General features: G+C 26.2%; 1 protein-coding gene across 1 annotated transcript; it reads left to right on the forward strand.

Moving 5' to 3' along the window:
* The first annotated feature begins 1,362 nt into the window (after window positions 1–1,362).
* On the forward strand, window positions 1,363–2,055 carry LOC113560275. The gene is made up of 2 exons (XM_026966043.1): window positions 1,363–1,545; window positions 1,876–2,055. Exons 1-2 carry the CDS (start codon window positions 1,363–1,365, stop codon window positions 2,053–2,055), a joined length of 363 nt encoding a protein of 120 aa, XP_026821844.1.
* Window positions 2,056–22,887: the final 20,832 nt, after the last annotated feature.

Genomic DNA, 22,887 nt, shown 5'->3' on the forward strand with positions numbered 1-22,887 from the left:
CTACTCTTTGAATATTTTCAGCAGCTTCCCGAGAGTTGTGAGCATAAACTCTATCATTTTGACGGTTAAATTTTTCTTCTACAGTAAAAATTTTTTCATCTGTAAACAGTATCTGTCTGTGGCCATTTTTTGCGTACCGCTTAAGTAACTTCTTCGCTCTTGTCGTTCTAATTTGACGTAAAGCGTCGGTCAACCGCTGACCGGTGCTTCTTCGATAAGCACCAAGACCAAGGTCTTCTTTAATTATTCGTGACATGGTTCTTGGTGGAATTTTCATTTCTCTAGCCATGATTTTTTGCTTGCGAAGTGGATTTCTACGAATCCTCTGTGCGACAGCTTTGACTGCTGCATTTGTTCTTATTTCACGTGGACGTCCACTTCTTGGCTTGTCATCTATAGTGTTGAACTCGTTGAACCGTTTTATGGTCCGATAAACAAATTTTTTCGTTATTTTCAACAGTTTCAACAAGTTGAAAATCTCTAATGGTGTTTTATTACACTTAAATAACGCAATAACAGCAACACGATTTTCTTTAATACCCCATTCCATGTTTAATACTTGACGTGAACTATCGTACTAACCAAAAATAGTAGATATTACAATTGTTGAAAATTATATTCATAAACAAAGTCATTAGTGTTATCGTAAAATATTAATGGAACAACTGATAAATAGGGACAGAACTTATGGCACGACTAGGTATATGCAAAATCAATGACTGCGTTAGATGAACAAATAACAAAGGAACTAAGCTCAAAATCAAATGATAAAATAAGAAGCTCAAATAAATAATTATGTCAGCTAAAGAACCGAACAATATAATGTAATATATATATATAATATTATACAGTAAATAATAATAATACAAAATGACAATAATTATAAACAATATCAATAGAAGATAACAATAAAATACAATTGATAATATCACCCGATTTTCGGTGAACGTATTGGTTACATACGGGCGGACATCAACAACCAGGTTTCTGACTGATAACGGACGAGCTGGGGCCCAATTCTTGAAACCATACGACTAATTCTCGCATGCGACAAAAGTCATACATTTTATCGACTGTAACAAATGTTTATCGAATGCGATAAGGTTTATCGAATGGACCACTATGGTAACAACACAAATCTAGATTTTAACCTCAAACAAACTGGAAAATTATATATATTATTATTTTATTCCTTTATCGCTGAATGTTATCAATGATAGATTTAATTTAATATTTATGAAATCAAAAACTTTGGTTGTTATTTGTTACCTACCAACTTTAAATGTTTTAATGTTTAAAAAGTTACATTTATTTGTTTGTAATAAGTATACAGTAATTCGACTAATACTCACTATGTCTAGAATGAGACCAACTCATAACCAAATCAAGTTTTTGGTTGATCAGATGGCCAACGATCCGCAATTGTGTTCGAGTAAATTTACTAAAACATTCACACATAAAATCGCCCAAAAGAGATGGGAATATATTGCTGTTCAATTAAACTCGTTACCAGGAGCAGAGCAAAATTGTGCAAAAATGGAAAAAAGTAATTAACTTTGTTTGGTGAACATATTTATTTTATAATTTCAAGTATTTGTTTCTGAATCCATAATCTATACTCGGCTGAAACTTTGTTTAAAATACTGTAACCAAACTCTAAGTTCTTTTGCTATTTGATACATTTAATATTCGCTCTAGGTACCGAAAAAAAACCACAATCATAATATAATATTACTCTACAATTATTATTGTAATATTCAAATATTATTGTAAAATACAAGTACGTATGAAAATTAGAAAAATTTTTTTCTTATTGAAACTTTATTTGCATATTTTTCATAAATATTTTACTCATTTGTGTTATTTATATTTTATACATGGCAAGATACTAGAAATATTACAAAAATAAAAACTGCAGTTATTAAACGACATCTAGGGGGTACAGATGGTGGACCAAGTTGTTCAGTTGAATTAAATGCAATTCAAATAGAAACGTTACATTTATTGAGCAAATCATCAATTAGTGGTCACGGCAATTCGGTTGATAACTGGTAAATTAACACATCAATTTATTCTAGTAATAGTCTTACTTAAATCGTTGCACACTATAGTTTTTAAATTAAAATAATATAATATAGAATACTAACCTTATACATTATACTAATGTGTTAAATCAATAATTTATGTGTTACATACACATACATTACATTTCATATTTTTATTAGCTTACTAATAAATATTTGTTGATACCTAATAAATAAAAGAATATATTTATTTCTCCCAGCTTTTCCTATGGTTAATATAATGATTAATCATAGAAGCAATGATTATTATTATTGTGCTGTGTTTAGAAACTGAAGATCTATGTATGGATTATTTTGTGGAATCATATATTTGCAAAGACAGTGGAAATGAAAATCCTGGATTAATTGCCGAAGAAACAGTTAATTCAAGTAACATTTACACATACTTAAAACATAACATTAAAGAATAATTTACTGAAATATTTATATTGTTTTACTATAGCTGAAAATGAAAATACCTACAAACATTCAACTTTGAAGCTATCATTTACTATCAATACTCATAGACCAACTCAACGTAGTATTAACTTAAACAATTTATCATTAATGCAATTGGGGAATAAGCCTCTTCTAATTTTTATTTGTCTTTCATCGTTTTTTGTGGTAGTAAAAATGCCTAAATTTTCTTCATTAGCATCTTTTCTGGTAGGGAAGTGAATCTAGTTGGTACTTTGAGGTGTTAAAAGTAAAGAATTCACAATAGTTTTCAAAAGCTTCAGAAAAAACATACAAAAAATTAATGAAAACTGAGATATTTATTTAAAACTAGCTTTATTCAAATACTAAAATTTTAAATTTTGATTTAAATCTATCCACTTTCCCACCTTTTTAATTTAAGATAGTTATTATAATATTTTATTTATTATTAAAATACAGGCTAAGGTCATTTATACAAAAATTACTATAATTTAATGTAATGTTATAGAATTGAGAAGAAAAATGACTGTTGCTTCCAAACTCAGCGAAAGCAATACAGCGGAAAATCGTCTAGCTAATATTGCAAAGAATAAGTGTGACATGAAAGCAGTTTACTACAAGAAAAAAAATCCAACTGATGAAAGAAAAAAATGTAAATCTCAAAAATTTAGAAACATTATTCTCTGAATTTATAAACTCAAAGTTGCATACATTCCTTTAAAAGACTAGACTGATAAAATTATATTACAGAGTGATTTTTTTTTCCATAGTAAAGTTATGTAAGTTATTACTATTAATTATTATTTTTCTGTTAGCAATGACTATTTTATTTTATTTACTATATTTTGTTATTTAAATTTTTAACTAATTTTGAAGGTAATTTATTTTACCAGATGGTTACCTTTTTTTTATGACGTTATTTCATTTTTACAAACATGTTACACATTTTATTTTGTTTTTTGTTATTTTTAATAATAAAGATTTATATATATATGAGTTGTATATTTATTTCACTGTATAATTATTATAATGTAAAATATTTACAGTACTTCTGTAAATAGTTCCTATAATAGCTACCTACTTGCAGTATCTTTTGTAAAGTTGGAGAGAAGAAAACAATTAAAACAAGTATGGTTTTCTTAATCTGATGTACCTGTTAGGTGCATTATCTTATCTTCATCGGCAAACTGCACAATATTGATAAGTTTGAATATTTTATTCATATATATATACAGTGAAATAATCAAGCCTGCCCAACTATATTCCTGAAGAAAACTGTAACCTACTAATAAATAATATGTAAAGAAAATTAAAAATAATAAACAAAAATTGTGAATGATAAAAAAATATTGTAAGTGCTAATGTATTGTAATTTTAATACTTCATATGTAATTAAATTTAATATGAGGCAGCAACATCAATCATTAAAACTTAATTGATAGGTAAATCTTATGTATTTAATAATAATAATTAAAAGAAAATAATTATAATAAATATAAATAGAGTACCTAAATTAAATTAATATTTAAAATAAAAAAGAGAACTTATCATGTGTATATTATGATCATCACTAAGTACTTGTTTATATATACGTGTACCCAATTTTAATATTATTATATTATAATATGAATATTATATTAATGTGTATAAATATTAAAAAAAATATATTAAGTATTTAAAGATGTATTTATTATGAAAAAGTTGAAATGTCATTAATAAAGGGAATTATAAATTTATAAATGTATAACTAAGCTAAGTTAAAATTATTTTATTTAATGTTTATAAAATATTAAACATATACAATAGGTATTTTATAGCTAAATAAGATTTATATTAAATTTTACTAAAAAATGCTATAAGATTATATTATCTATATAAATAGAATCTATGTATTAGCAAATGTTAATCATATTATATTTTATCAGAATTATTTAAGTGTAAAAAATATACATTATATAAAAAATTGAGCCCTTATGACTTAAAATAAGGTGTTATTGCTTAAAGCATAAATGTGCTTAACAAATATTATTTATATGTTTACTTAACTAATCATGTGTTGTGTTGCCCAATCATTGAATTTATAAATATACCTTATTCCAAAAATTACCTGAAATCTACCTACATGAATCCTAACTAATTTCAAAAAAACTCAGTGCAATATGCTTCAGTCTTGAGTACAAAAAAAATTGTAGAGCAGCATCAAGATTTATATAAATTATTATTTTTAATCTTTACATATGTGTATAAAACATATATAAATTATGTAGAACAATATTTCAATTTATATAATAAGAACATATATTTTTGAAAAATTGTCTTATCCATAAAATATATGTATATTGTATAGGTTATATAAAAATCTGTATCCAGATCACTCTTGTCCAGCATTTTCTTTCTTTCCATGTTTTAATATTTGTATAAAAATCTGTATGATTTTGGAAGTTTCATGCAAACTAGACGTAGAATAAGCACAGTAAACAATGACCAAAATTCATTTGCCGCATTAATCAAATTCATTTTAATATTTCAATATTATAATTCTTTATATTAATCATCTTGTAATTAAATTTCTTTCAAGACATGTTCTACATCGTTTTGAAGACAATTAATATCTTTCATTATTTTAATACTTATAATTTATAATGTTAACTGTTAATAGTATTTTATTGTTTTTACTTTATCACACAGAATTATACAAATTAATATCGCTAAAGAAATACAGAACAATTAGAATGATAATGTTTAAAACTAGGTTAACCTAGACCACAGTTGTAGACATGGGTGTAACTAGAATTTAATAGTTACAGTGACTAGAGTCCTAGAAAACCAAAGTTAAAATAATTTGAAGGATTATTTAGGCTAAAAAGTAAAACCCCATAAGGGGGCTAAATACAGATACGGCGGAGTTAAGCCCCCCTAGTTACGGCGATGGTTGTAGAGTGAACTATTTAAATATTTTATTCTATAAATAGAATTTTTCTGCGTAATTGATCGAATTATGATATAATATGTAAGGATTATATTGTTCAAAAAACTGTGCACAGTGCACAATCTCTATTCTCTACCGTCTTTGATATTCGTTATCTCTCTATACGCCATATTATTCTCTGCTCTTACTACGGACCATACAAAGGTATAAGGTATAATCACAGTATAATGTGTATCTTAGTCCACGGTTTTTACTTATACCGCAGTCTTTACAAACAAAATGTACCCATTTATTTAGAGTGATAAGCATTTGTCTGAAAAATAATAAGAGTGGTAGACCTTTGGACGACTGCCCCCAACTCAACCTACAGGTACAGGTACAAAGTTCATTATCATTACTGCGTTGAACGATAGTCAATAACGAGTTTATTACATGTGAAAATGTATACCTAATATTATTATTTATTACCCATGTGACTATTGGTCTTCTAAAATAATTGACTAACTTGTCAATTACAAAACAAAGTATAAATTTGTAAAAATGTACTATATTATGAAAAAATGATTAAGTAATTATCAATATCTATTATTAACAAAAAAAAAAAAAAAAATATATGGACATAAAAATATAATAAAAAATTAATAAACTTTTTGGTATAAACTTAGAACAAAAATGTAATTGACTGATCTGCCAATACATAACAAATTAGAATAAAATAACTATATAAGTAACAAAAAACTAATATAATAGGCAAGACATGATGCAGTTTATGCTTTAAAATATAGATACATTGATGTTTTAAAATCATTAACTAACATTTCCTTGACCAGTCGAAAAACAGAAGAAAGAATGAAAAGTATTGAGCTAAAAAATAAAATTGAATCTTTTGAATTTGTGTTACTGTTAACAATGTGGAAAAACATTTTAAGACTGTTATAGTCTGTTTCTAAATTATTACAGTCCTCAAATACTACTCTTCATCAAGCTTGTGAATTACTTGAAAATTGTGTCAGATTAATTAAAAGTTTGAGAACAAATTATGATGAAATTGTGGCTTCATTAAAAATATTGCGTTCAAAATGGGGAATATCAACTCGACCTCAAAGCCATCGTAGAGTGCTTGCCAAAAAATATTTTGATGAAATTAATCATGTAGATGAGGATAGAAGAATTTATATAACTGAAGACAATTTTCGAGTGACAGTATTTTTACCTATTATTAATACTGCGTTGTTACAATTACAAGAAATATTTAAAGGAATGAAGACAGTACACAATAATTTTGAATTTTTAACACCTTCTGCAATAAAAGATTCTGAAGAATCAGAATTGTTAAAATCTGCTTATGATTTTGTTTAATTTTATCAAAAAGATATAAGTTCTGATTTTCCTCGATAACTGTTATCACTTAAGGAAAATTTAAAAAATATGAAGTTAAAGACCATAAGGGATCTTGTAATTTTTTTTAGAAAATGTTCTTTGTTCAGTTTATAGTGACGTTATAATTGCATGCATTATTTTTTTAACATTACCAGTGACTGTAGCTTCTGCTGAACGTTCTTTCTCAAAATTAAAACTTATTAAAAATTACTTGAGGAATTCTATTAGCCAAGAACGATTATCAAATATAGCTGTACTGAACATTGAAAAAAAAAATACAAGAATTAAACATTGAAAAAATTATTAACAATTTTACTCATAATAAAGCTAGGAGAAAAAATTTCTTAAAATTATTAGAAAAATATTTGTACCAATTTTTATTGAATACTATTATAATAAACTATAATAATTTACCTAAATATTTGATTTAATATTTTATTTATATTACAAATTAAAAAAAAAAAAAAAAAAAAAACAGGTAAGTGGATGTCATCATTCTGTATAGAAGAATACAAGAGGGTCACTGTAATGGATAGTGTTAAATTTAAAATCAATGATATAAAATCATTGTATACAAAAAATGATTCTGAGTGAAAATGATTTGTCAGCTTATTAGATGATATTATTGTGATTTACGGTTGAAAAGGGGAAAAGGGGGGCCCCAAAATTTGATTCGCACCCGAGCCCTTTCATCTCTAGTTGCGGCACTGATGATAAATATACTTTTTTTTTAAATTATAAATAAAATAATAAGTTAAAAATTATAATTAATTTGTATGTTGTATGCCATTTGGTGAAACAAGTTAGTCCTTTGCCACAACATTAACTTATTTGACATTTTCCACACTTCATAAAATTAAAACCTTTGCAACCTGGATTCTTATATCTAGTTCTTTTTTCATTTTCAACTGACCAATGATCTAATTTGTCAGTTTCCACCTCTTTTGATGATGCATGCTGTCCATTTTAGTGCCTATTTTATCTTTTTTTTAAATGCCTTCTTGCACATTAATGAGACGTCCACTTTTAGGGTGTAAGTACCAATTTTGCAGATAGATAAAACAAGTTGTTCCCTAAACTTAACCAATGATAGCACACTATTACTTCCTTTCTGTTTCTGAATTGTTTTATATAAAAGCCAAAAATTTACTAAAGTAACATCCAATAAATGGTTATGAAACCTTCATGTACTATTTTCTACTCCTAATCTTTATCTTATGACATCCAAGTAACCCATCTAATAAATCAACACCACCCATGTGTGTGTTGTATACTTGTATTACATTTGGACAAATAACCTCAATCCTTTTTTTTTGTTGTTTTCTATCAAACTTACTTACTTTTACAACTGGGTCTATAGCAGTAAATGTTGACAGCAAACTTATAATTTTTGTATATTTCCATATAACAGCAACTATGCCTTTATCTAATACTTTTGATATACAATGGGCAGTAGTGCCCTTAGGTTGTTTCATTAGAACAGAATCATCTGGCAACATTACATTTTTTAACCTATTTCTTCTTACAGTGCCTAAAGATAATATATTTCTTTTTTTTAAATTAATCAACAGTGGCAAAGTGATATAATAAATTGTCAAAAAATAATTTAAAATTTTGGTTATTAGGTATAACTCAACTAAGTCGCATAACAAAATTTTCACTAGCACCTAGGTCTGGCTCACTTGCTTTTCTACCTTCATTATTATTTTCTTGACCTGAACAAAACTTAAAATTATATGCAAAACCTGAGGCACCACTAAGAACAAAAAACTTGTAACCTCATTTATGAGGTTTATTGGGCATATATGCCGCCGTGTGATGGCTCGGTGTCAATCACTCCACACCGTAGAGCTTCCCCCATATTCCGAAATATCATTCTCGCTCCCATTAGGAAAGCACAACAATGATGAGATGGTTGGACCTATCGGCGGGATGCCTCAGCTGTGATCCTACCAAGATTTGGGCTGTGTACCATGGGCTCACGGTGGGCCCTCACCGGGCTGCAGTCGTAGCCGGAGCGGTGACCGAGCCGCCCGAGTTAGAGGCTCGGTAGCCTATAGTATATCGGTTCCTAATTAGCATTGAGCCGCGGACCCCTAGCTAAAACTTAAATTGGACGGCGGACCCCTTATTTGTGATAACTTACTTTTCAATTTCGTTTAATTATATCATTCATTGTCGACCTTTTTCGCGATAATCGAGTTTATCTATCCATGTATTTTTTTTATTTATAAAACCTGTATTAAATAACTTTTTAAATCACACATAATTAAGTAAAAAAAAAACAACATATATTACAAAATATAATTGTTATGACAGACTCAATGCTTGCGACAAGGGCAACGGCGACATACTTACAATTAATATAACAATACACACCGGACGTCACGGCACAAACTGAACTGATTTCAGACTTGACCATTCCCACTAGCCCTGTCCCTTCTACAGTGTGCAGTGCCGCCACTCTCTGCCCTACATATAATTAAAAATTAATAGGTTAGGTATAGACTTATTAGGCCTTATTAGGTTAGGTATAAACGGTCGAATGTACAAAGCGGAGTGCCGGAAACGTGCGACGAGTTACTTGTCTCGTGGACGCGAATTGAATGTCGGGTCGTCTCTTCTCCGCGTGTCTGTCGTAGCGCTGTTGAATACGAGGTCACCAATTTGGCGCCCGAGTGTATGGTTTACCGCGGTTGTGGTGTAAGTTTTACCAACCGGACCAATACACTTGCCACCTAAATATCGTTATTGATCTGATTCCGTGTGTAAAAGATTTGTGAATGAACATAAAAAAAAGGTATTATACACGTATTAAATGTGGTAATATTGGTCGGACGGGTCGGCCAGTACAGTGGTGACAATCGGTGTCGCCACAGATACAACAACAATAATAATATAAACACTACTACTACTACTACTACTACTACTACTACTTACTAAGACTACTTTCAATAAATGAAGTCGGCCGCCATGTATAGGTTGGGCAATGTTTACAATCTGCTATCAATATAATGGTGTGTGATAAAGTGATTGTATCTGAAGAAACGAATACTAACATAGAATTAATCTAACATCGTAAGAAATTTAAAATTTAGCTATTTTAATGCAATGAAATAATAAATAATGTAAAAATGCGTAATGATAAAAGGGCAATAGACGCCTATTTTTCTAATACTCAAGTACTATTATTCAGTAACGTAAATTTGTGAAATATGGATCACCATAATGTGAATGAATCAAATATATAAGTATAACAATATTCTAATATAGTAATATATAATATTATATAAAACTCAAATTCTCTAAAAAAAAACACGACACGACGGCTGAATAGATTAACAAAACGTTAAAGATTAAAATTTGAAGTTTGGCGGCATTTGGTCTATTTTATTTATTAGTGTTATCATGAGAATTTATAACATAAATTTATAAACATTGCCCAAACTGCATATGACGGCAGAATTCATGTTTGGTTGCATAACCAAGTACATAGTCGGCTATCTAGTTTAGTATATATATCTTAGATGGTAATACACATGCAATCAGGTATACCTATATGAACTCAGAACCAAGGTGGGTATATACGCACCTTACTCAGAACTATATTATATGGTTAAAATATTACTGCATAATGGTAAATGATAATCTTTACTGTTTTTATTAACATAAAATAGAAATATAGAATTATTCTTTGAACCTACAAATAAGTAATTATAATATACATAATATAATATATATTCTATTCATAATATATTTAAGCTAGTCTATCTCATATATGATTCATAATAATATAGTTTCGTAATTTTCTTATCGGCGTACCACGACTGTTATATTTAAACAATATAATAAACTATTATATTGATTAACAATAAATCATAGAATATTATACATATCATGTATAATTATTATTTATTATTATATCGTTATCAATCGGTCATGGCGGTAGATTATGGTAAATTATTTTATAAAAGAACTGTATAATATTGTTTATATATCGCATTTATAATATTTTTATGTCGGATAGGAATTAATTTCATTTCAAGAAACGATACTTTTTTTAAAAATAGGTATATTATTACTTTTCACGAAACGGACACGTATATTTAGAACTCGTCCCGTATAATAATATGTACATTCATATTACTAAACGATAATATTAATATATTATATAATAATGATAACATATTCTGCTATTTATAAAAATAGAAACTTATTTTAAATATTAATTAGAATTTATTATAATTAGTATTAAAATACTGCGGTAAGCTAAACTTTTATATATTAATTATAGACAGTGGCGTAGCCTACAATATTTTAAAATTGGGGTGGATCAGCCAAACTCAAAATACTAAAAAAACATAGTCAAAAATTAACAATAACAGTTCATTATTATATTATTATACAGCCAATGTGGGGGGGGGGGGCTTGCATATTATGTTTTTAAATTTATTTATTATTATTACATAACTCAGTTATTTTAAAAATATTTTGGAAATAAATGGTAGCAAATATTTTCAAAAAATATAAAAAGGTTATGTTTAAAATATATATTGTATGATAATCATAAAATATTTTAAAGATAAAGTTTTTAAAATCTTTAAGAAATAATTGTCCTGAAATATTATACAATATATATTTTTATAATATTTTTGTCGTGACGTTTAAAAATATTTTGTAAATATTATCAACACCCAAAATGCTGTGGGGTAAGACATCCCAAAAAAAAAGATGCAAATGTATTTAAATCCAAACCCTAATCATCAGTAACAATAATAATAATAATAATAATAATTATTATTATTATTATTATTTAAATATACACTTATATAATAGTTATATAAGTGTATATTTAAAGATTTACTAAAAAAATTAATAATTTATAAAAAAAAAAATGATTACAGAATTAGAATTAGAATGAGGTGTACTATAAATTAAATATTGATAATATAAAAATCTGATAAAATTATTTTGGATTTTTTTTAAATTTTGTATTATTAATAATTTGTACTACGTATTTTACGTCACTAAAACATGGATACCAGATAGTTAATGCACTTATGCATAATCAAAATGTGAACGGACTTCTCGTAGTACAATATTTTTAATGCAGTTTCATCCAGTGCTGCAACAACCGCAGGGGCAGCAGTGGCAATGCCCCCGAAGAGGGCCGCTAATCGTCGACTCAGGGGGCCCCGACGGCGCCCCGCATCTATTTTAAATTTTTAAATTATTGAATTGCAATCTAATGTTTAAATCAAATAAAATATATTAAATAAAAATATTTATTTTTATAATTTATTATGATGATATCTAATTTGTTGTCGAAAAACAGGGCCCTTATTTATCCATAATAATATTTATATTTATCTATAAAATTATATTATTATAGTGTTTTAATGTTTATTTAATGTTATTGAGTTACTTTTATGTGTGGAATTGAGATTTCCTGAAATAATCATCCGAAACTTTCATCTTTACAATTTTAACAGATACGTTTTAAAAAACCTACATTTACAGATATTTTATATTTATTGAAGAGTATATGGCCATTGAATGAAGTCAAATTTTACCCTAAAATCACGTGTATAACTATGTGCTATGTGGTGATTCAAAAAATAACTTACTATATTATTATAATTATTAGTCATTATATATCTAATTAACCTAATAAAAACAAATTTAAATAACTTAATATAAATCGAAAACAACAATTTTTGAGTTCAGTGATGGATGCTTCCCCGCGGTGTCGTCCTCTGAATAATTCTAAATTTTATATCATATAAAAAAATATTTTTTAAAAATATTCTTTGCAATTTACTTTATAGAAATGTATTACTTAAATGTACTATATGCAATTTATGTTTGTCCGAGTTCTTAAATTACAGTAATTAAAGTCAACAATATAAAATATAATATATTTGTCAGTAATATATCGTGACTTCTCTAGTATAAATATAGGTAAATAAAATAATGCGTAATCGTATTGTATTTTTGTTAAAGTAAAAAATGTATACTCGAATATATAAAATATATAATAAATGATTTTTTATTTATTTTAATAATATATATGTATTTAATCGTATCTATTAAAATTTCGTTTAAAACAAAGTAATTACTCCAAAACATAAATATTTTCCACTGTGCATTTAAAACTTAATATTTAATTCCATCATTGTATTTTATAAGAGAAAGCTTAATATTATTTTAATTAAAATATTGTAGGTAAAAAAAATGTATAAAAATGTATTAATATATCTATGGTTTTGTGATGTTGCAGGACGCACACTCTAACTGAGAATATTTGGTAGCTGCACACTGTAACTTAAACAATAAATTGTAAGGTAGATCGCGTACTATGATATCGAAACTTGTTTTAATTATTGCCGCACATTATATAAAAATGTATTTACTTACATTAGAAAATTAATTAGTAGCTTTGAATCTTGTACACAGCACACTGCGCATTCTGGATCTAGAACAGAAAGTATTATTAAAAGACTTGAAAATCATACTGCCATTTGACGTATAGATTAAGATTGAAAATTATACTGTATATTGTGTATAATACTATCATTATTACTAATTAAATAAAAGTACAACATGATACTGTGTACCTATGTATCTAGTATAGTTTATGTTTGTTTAAGTCGTATTATTAATATACTTGTATAGTTGTATAGTATTGTATTTAATAAAATACCAGTAAATAATTCATAAGTTCTCATTTATAAATGCATTCAGTATTAGGTATTTATTTTTATATTATGAGTGGAGAATGTGCTACTAGAAGCAGTCCTCAAAGTTAAAGATCAAAGTATTTTTTTCTAATATAAAATATATTTAAAAAATACACAAAGTATTGTTATCAATACATCTATTGCACCGCTCAGATTCTCAAATGAAATATTTGATTAATTTTTTTTAGCTTTCCTATTTATTAAGACATAATCAGTATTCGAATTTATTTTTTTAATACGAATTCTGAACTGATTTGATAATAATACATATTTAATATTGATTATTTAGTAATAATAAGAGTCTTTTGTAGATTAATATATTTTAAATATCTGTTTTATTATCGTTTCTATATTAAAACAGACTTTTGATATGTCATATGTGAACATTTTTCTTCGTCTTAGTTATTGACATATGTATATAAGAGATATATGGTTTGACAATCTGTGTACAGCCTGAGTATTGTAATTTATACAAAAGTTTCTTTTTTTTGACATAAACAATCTATACAAATTAGCACAATACGTTTATATAATATGATTTAGAATAACATGAGCGACATGATTAAAGTAGCCACCCATTAGTGACTCTTGGCTAGTTGTTTAATTTTAATTATTCATTATATATATCTTTTTGTAATTATTTTTTTTATCAATATTTTTAAAGGCGTTAGATATTAAAGTTGTATACACAATTTTATATGTTCAAAATGGTTCAGAGTACATACTTCAATTTTATCAAAAAAAAATGAATTCAATCAAACTTTAATTTTTTAAATATTTAAGCACCTATTTTTAAGGAATATACATTGACATGTTTGTATTTTAGAACAATAACAACAATCAAAAACGATAAACTCATTTATAAGAACATTTTAAATTTGTATACAAGTTGTGGTTTTAAAATAAATATTACTTGTACAAAGGATTGTATACAACGTCTATATTTCGCTTCTACAAAATTACGGACCACTAATTGTATATGCGTATTAAGACTTAAATATATACATGTATATCAAATAGTCAAATACATAGTAATTGAACCCAAAAAGTTACAAAAATAAAATACGACTACGCCCTATCCTCTGTATAAACGCATAATTTTATCTATTTATTATATTAACAGTTATATCAAAACTAAAACGCTCAAAAATGATTTCATAATTACACGGTAAAAATTATATGTAACTATGAATAAAATATAGCTTAGAGTGTAAAATTAAAATTTCGAATATTTTACTGTCGAAATACAATTTTTATTACTTAAAATGTGAAACATATCAATAACAGGTAAAATTCTAAAAATGAAATAAATAATTCAAACAAATTATGATGGATTTTAACCTATACTTTATTTTATGGAGCCTGGGATATACAAATAAAATTTGTTAATAATTCTAACAATACTAATATTAAAACATTGACATGACTTTTACAAAAAAAAAAAAAAAATAATAATCAACAAATATATATTTAATAATTAAACGAAATACATTTTATTGTTATCTATTGCTTTTAGACTTTATAAAACATAAATTTTATAATATATTACTAAACCCTATAATTCCTCCTTTCATTTACGTTCATGATTATTTCATTTGGGTAGATACGAACGGCGCAATTAGGTTCATCTATAAGTAACTTATAATAAATCTAAATTTTCTGAAAATTTTATCGTGTAGGTGTATAAAGTGATAGCTTGGGTAATAGTAGAATGTTTCAAGTTTTAACGATTAATATTTTTTGAGTTACAAAAATATAATAAAAGTTGTATGAAGATAAATCGTTTTTTTTTTTTGTGTAAATATCCAATGTCATCAAAATTCGAAGATCAAATGCTTATAAAAATTGCAATTATATATTTCAAGATTTTTTATTTATATATTTTTTTAAATAGTCATTGTATCATAAATAAATGAAAAAAAAAAAATGTCGACAATTTCATAAATTAATAGCGTAAAAAGAGTCAAAATATTTTGAAAATGAAATATCTAGATAACGACAAATATTAATGTAAATCATTAAATTATAAAGCATAATAGTATATTCCGATAAAAAGCTTAATACAAATATTTAAATTATAAGTACACGTATATTTTATTATTTATTTTTTTTATGTAGTTTGGCTGTTTATTTTAAATACAATAGGTACTTATTCATATAAAAAATATATACTATTTACTTATTAGATTTAATTGTTTATTGAATTTTAGCAAGGTATGATGGCAAAATAGAAATAGTAATAGAAGTAATTCATATTTTCCAATAAATTATGTAATTTAGTTTTTTAATAAATTATATATTTTTAATATTTTATACAAGAAGTTAGATTGTGACGTATAGGATTGAAATCGATAAGAATATATAAGCAAAAATAGGATAGTTATGATAATATGCAAAATGGAGTTATTATTTTTATAAATTAGTTATTTAAATAAAAGTAATGGTTCTAATACAAATTAAAAAAATATTTCTTCTTAAAATTGATTGGATGAATTATAAGAGGTATTCAAAATTATACAATGAGACAAGGTTTGTGGTAGTTTATGAACATAAACTATAAACAAGTTTATTTTGTATATTATAATATTACTATTAATAATTTTGGTTATTACACTTATTTTTCGACTGTTTTGAATTTTTACAATACATCGAGCCTTATTTATTAGTTGCATATATAAGGGGATTTTATATCAACTGATTTTAAGAAATTTAATACTGAAAATTCTTTAAAATGCTTGCGTGTAGTGTAAATGTGTGCGGGTAATAAGTAATCGTTACTATGATCTGTAGTGTGGCTGTAGTAAAGAGATAGTGGTGTATTACCGTACATGTCACTAATCTGCAGTAGTCGGCGAATAATACGTTTCACTAAAAAGCTTAAAAGCATAAACTTTTTTGCGATAAGAAACCTGAAAACATATTTAATTTCACGAAAAACTTTACGTCTTGAGATTGATAGTCCCATTTTATTCATTTTATTAAATTCCATATAACCGCTGTTTAAAAGTGCAAAAATATTTACATTTTAAAATCAAATTTTGTAGAAAGATATGTGTCAAAATTTGAAAATGTGAGATGAATCATGATCGATATAAATAATAAAGTTTATAACGAAATTAGTTATTTTCAGATTTATTATCGTGTTACAAGTACCAGTAGAATCCTAACTCATAACGGTATGGTAAAGTACCAATGTGGCAGGAAAATCATACCTAGAAATAATATACCACGGAGGTTTAATTTTTCTAGGATATTGTTACCTCCGATATTAAATTCCTAGGATATTTATACAACCGATGGAGGTACAAATATCCTAGAAAAATCATACCTCTATTCAACATTTCCTACGATATATGTTATATTATTCTTATATTTCATACACTAGTGTATGAACATAGAAGAAAAATCATAGCCTCGGTATAAACTTCCTAGAAATACAATACCGGATTTTTCCATAATAAATAATATAATAGCATGTTATTCATATCAATAATAATAAAGAATTAAAAATAAAATGTAATATAATGCGCACATACTACCGAAGTACCGAAATGCATATAATATTCAGGATCATAATATTATGGTTTGAACTTTAAAGTATAATTAATTTAAACTGCTGTGGAATATATTATAATATTGATACATTTTAAGATAAACCTAACAGCTGATAAAATGTGCACATATTATATAACTTTTTTTTTGACAGTTAATGTAAATTGCTTAGTTTTTGTTTTTAATTATATAAAATTACAAACATTTAATAAATAAATAAGCATTTATATACCGTAATAATTATTCTGCATCTTCAACGGAATTATTATGTGTTCTCATTAATTCAGTGTTTAATAATGTATAGGTATACATAGTATAATAATACGATTTAAATTAAAATAGTTACTTTAATATTGCTATGTAAACAGCGCAAAAAGACAGGTGGCAAGAGTATTATATAATGCACGATTCATAAACAATATTTTATAAATATTTATTATTGTAGGTAAACGGAAAATTGGTACGGTTATTGTGTTTTGAACAAAAGAAATGAAATAGACGGAATATTGGTACTATAAAATATTTTATTTTCAGTGGTTCAAAAAATTAAATTAAAATAAATATATGTTCACAGTTAATAGGTAAAATAATATGTCGAAAATTAAATTAAATATATGTTCAAAATAGTAATATGATTGTCAAAAAATGTGTCCAAAATTAAATATAAATTCACAATAGGTTCCCTATGGTATTTAAAAAAATGTCTATTGTAATTTCTTTATTTACGTAACTGATAATAGTTTCATGAAGTTTATATTGAAATGAAGCATATTTTTTATTTTTTTTTCGAGATGTTAAATTATTAGGTTGTTTATGCCGTATACTTTCAATTCGCATCGTAGATTCGTCTTGTTGAATACATTGTAGAACTAACCAAAATGATGGGTTGCTTGTTCCTACAAACTTATTAAAATAATTATTCCACCCTTCGCAATAGTTATTTGTTCTATCACCACCATTCAATGTGACATCGAATACATTCCACAAAATTAGAGAAAACATTGGGGTACCGCTAGTACCACTGACATAGATGTCATCAAAATATTTAGCCACTAACAATAGTTCTATAGGAATTATTGTGTACAAATTAGCCATTCTACTGGTTACTTCATTGAGAGGTAAAAACGCTAAAGCATTAATCATACTGCACTTTATTCTGATATTTTTGTTATTTTTATAAACAGAACTTAGACCTAGGTGTTGAATTTTTCGTCACATAGACTGGCATAAATGAAAAAAACATCCTTTAACCTGCACACTATCACCAAATACATGTTTAGTAGCACTTATAGCTCCTATTTCGAAATCCATCACGATATATTTTGGTTTTGGATTGCTTGAAGTTTGAAGACAATTAATAACAACTTGTTGTAAAATAGTGATATACGTACTTTTTAACTTATTAAGTAAAAATGCATACACACAAGTAGATATTTGATTTTAATACTTTCCTCGTATAACATAAAGTTGTTGGAATATAGTAGTTGACCACTTGAAAGTTCCATCCATAAACCAAGTTTCCGCGCAAGACAAAATATTTAAAGCGATATTAGAGGTAAAAATCAAAATTCGCGAATTAGCTTGTTTATTATCAAAAATCAAAAATGGCTTAGGTTCAGCACCCGTTGTAGTTGTCCACTCTTCGGGAAGACAAAAATTTGCATTTAACGGTTCATCGGGGAATTTTCTATGTCGGTAATTTCGTATGTTATGTTTTATATGGTGTAAAAACGTTTTTTTTTCGTGTTCGATTTTCATCTCTCTGTTTATTGTAAATCCACATTTTGCATCGTACATTAATTATACACAATATGCAATAAGTACTCATAATTTATGTTTAATATCCAAGACAATGTTATAATACGTTGTGCAAGACAAGTGATGAGTGATAGCGGCACGTTTCTAGGGAATGGTGAATATTTCACAGCGATAAGGTATGCTTATTGTAAAAGCCGTCAAAAAAAAGGAAAAAGTTTCGAGAGGTATAGCATTGACAACTTTAAATTCGAAGAAGCATATTATTTCACAACGTTTTATAGACATGGAATGTCTCCATACACAAAGGGCTCGGTTAACTTTTAATTTTATTTGCCTAACCGGAATGACAACGGTGAAGACGTTTCTGCAGGTGGCAGTGATTCACAAGACCTATTGAAAATAAGTCCCAAGTTCAAGTGCTAGTATTACTTCCGTGTACTGTATTATTTCCACGTATCCTACCGTATATATTATATTGGGGTGAACGGTTGCGGATCTCCTTTTTTTCACTCTGTTTTATTTTTTTTCGCTATTTACTGATCCCGTGTCGAAGGACATACGTATTGTAGGATTTTCGTATTTCCCGAACTGACCACAATAATTGCCTTTCCGAAGCAACCTCTATTTTATTATTATCCATAATGTAGCAGATAGCGGCGGTCAGTGGTAGGTACTCGGCTGGTTTTTTATACGTTTTATTTTAATATTTTACTGTGAGTAATTGAGTAATTACGCCGAAAAAAAAATGTAAATTGTATGAAGGTTGACTTTCGAGGAGACCGTTTTATTGTCGAAGAAAAAAAAAATATGAATTGTATTTTGTTGAAATTATAATTTTTAATTCTGGTTCTGGTCTAGTAAATACTCAGTTGATGTTTCAAAAAGTTTTGGGTTCTAATTATAATTTTTGAAAAATAAAAATTAAGGGTTAAGGTTTGATAATATCCGCCAATACATCACTATATCAGTATTCATCGTTTTCAATTAATGTATTAATCATTAATATTTATTGTCGTTACTTATAAAACAAATTTATATATATATATACTAGCTAGTTTTAAATTTTCATTGATTATTCATACAATAAATAGTAATTAAGTTATAATCCGACCTGAAATAATTAAAAATACATTTGATGATCAAATTTCAAAATGTCTACTATAATAGGTAGGTAAAAGATGTTTTATTTATTTTTCTATTTATAATAATTCAGAAGAAAATACGAATTGAGAATAATGTGAAATTTATTTGAATTAAAAACATTAGTATCTATAATGGTGAAAATAAAGCAAATTTGATATAGTTTTTAAGAAATATTTATTTTTTCAGACGACTATTATGTTTTTTTACGTTCAACTGAAAGTCTCCGTCTTTTAAAATTTAAATAAATTCTTTCCTTTTTTTTTTGTTTTTTCATTCAACTCCAATAATCTTTTATAAATCAAATTTTCGTCTATTTTGTTTTAATGCAAAATAGTTTCATTTATAGTTTTAGTTCTATTATTTTAAGAAACTATAATAAAAATTAATTATTAATCAAAAAAAATAATATTTTTAAATCAATATACACTTTCAAACATATTTAATTCTTGTGAACTAATAGACACTTGAGTCATATTTAAAAGTTAATTTTGTTCAAATGCATTATACCATCTTTTGACTTATGAGATCTGGGGTTTTATTCCAATCAGGATTAATTATAATTTTTGTAGATCCAGACGACACGCTTATTTTGTTTACATTATTGTAGGTAGTCAATATAAGCTGGACGAAATTGTCTACGCGTATTATTGGCATTTAGGGCATCACAACTATTTAAGATGTAACTCTATATTATCTGATTTTTAAAATCGTAACTTTAATTAAATAATACATTTATAGCAATAAAATTCTCAAAAGGACAACAAACGCATGAAATATAATGTTAAATGTTTAACGTTCTTTAAATTAATGATCAAGAATGAGAAATTATTTAAATTTTGATGTCAATGATATTTTAACGGTGTAGCATACATATTATACAACCACATTTTCAAGTTACCTGAAGTTGTAAAAATAAATGGTCAACATCAACTCCAATAGCAGTAGTACTTATTTCAATAGTTTTGTCTATAAATACTGTTATAAAACGTTTACCATTGCTACTATAATTATGTACTTACATTGGACTTTTTTAGTACACGTGCTTTATTGACCAACTAAAATTTAATACCCATTGTTATTCAAAAAGTTGTTCAAATCAGCAATTTTGTACTTCATATTTAACATTATAAATGAAAAAAGTATACGTGCAAAACATAAACAAAATTAATTAAATTATTAGTCACTTAACCAAAACCAAATTTCAACAAAACAACCATGACCATACAAAAAAAAATCAAGTCACCAATAATTTTTACGTTTAATAAGCTGTCTTGTTACTTTAGTAATTAAACAATACAAAAAATCGAAAGGAAGAAGGGTTAATAATAATATATAGGTAAACAATTTACACGTTAAAAATTAAAAAAATATTTTTGGTGAGCCATCCTTTACACTTAGACGCCTATGGGTATGAAAAATAATTTACGTCACTCTCTGAGACCTACTTAATATATACAAACATTTCATGAAAATCGGTCCAGCCGTTTCGGAAGAGTTTGGTAACAAACATTTGCAGTATTGTGACCCGAGATTTTATATGGTTAGATAAACATATTTTAATGGTTTAATATTATACCCAGCAGTCAGCGCTGTCTTAAGAGTCAATGGTTGCCGTGACCTATTAAAATAAATTAAACTAATTAATTATCTTAGGGTTCATCGCCGAATAATAACCCTCATCTTGTGCTTCATGTGTGGTTTTATATTATTATGTATATGTCTATGTCAGTGATATTTTTTACTTATTGTTTTAACAAATACAAATTGTAAATTTTCCAAGAAAAAGTAGCACAGTTGTCATTTCCGAAACAAATATCTTTTAAATAAAAATAACTAAAGTTAAGACAATTTAAATTTGTGTCTATAATATTTTAAGTTAGATTAAAAGTTAACAATGTTTTTGAGCATTTTATTTTTGAAAAATTACTGTTTTAATAAATTATTATTTTTACGTACGTCGAGAACTTATGCAATAGATAACATATGTTTATAAATATTGTATAAACTATAATTATGTTAGTAAATATTTTAGTTGGTTGGTTTTTGTATTTATTAGATAATAAAACCTAATTCCTAATTTTATTTTTGAATAACTGTGCTGTTTTTGAACTATTTTGATTTTTCATACACGGTAGATGACTTTTTTAACTTGATTATGTGAAAATATACGAATATTTCTTTTAATATCATATTAGTGAGCTTGTTAATAAAAAAAAAATCAGTTAGTACCTACTGTTATTCTTATTATTATTCGATGGTCAAAATGAATACCAACTTTGAAATGTTTTTAAAATGCTCTGATTTTGTGGTGGAATTTTATGATTTCCGTTAATAATATCCTTAAAATACTAATTATTGTATAAGTATAATGCAGTATATTTTATACCGGTGGATTGCAAGACTAATACTATATGATTTTTATTAAACTATTTGAAAGAAGAACACAGATTTCTGTGCAATTCGCGTACGTACTATTTTCTATAATTCTGAAAAAAAAAACATATTTTGTCTTGATGTACAATTTTTTCTTCATCCAAAAGATTTTTCAACGTAAATATGGTATAATATAAAGGATTAGTATTTCAAAAGTACTTAAATCAGTAAATTTAAAATAGGAAAATAAAAAAATTATATGTATAGGTAAATTTTTTTAAAGTGTACATGCAGCACTAAAAATTTACATTTAATTATATTTTATATTATTTATTAATTGAGTATCACTAAATACCCACTTACTCACTTACTCAATTACTTAATATTATAATGGTTATAAACACGCGCAATTAATCTGTGGTTAATTTATAATTTTTTTTCAGATGCACAATATTGAAACGAATCACCACGTAGAAATTTATTGATATAAACTGAATGTGGTATTTATATA

The sequence above is a fragment of the Rhopalosiphum maidis genome, unplaced genomic scaffold (genome assembly GCF_003676215.2).
Source record: "Rhopalosiphum maidis isolate BTI-1 unplaced genomic scaffold, ASM367621v3 scaffold140, whole genome shotgun sequence".
NCBI classification, from domain to species: Eukaryota; Metazoa; Arthropoda; class Insecta; order Hemiptera; family Aphididae; genus Rhopalosiphum; species Rhopalosiphum maidis.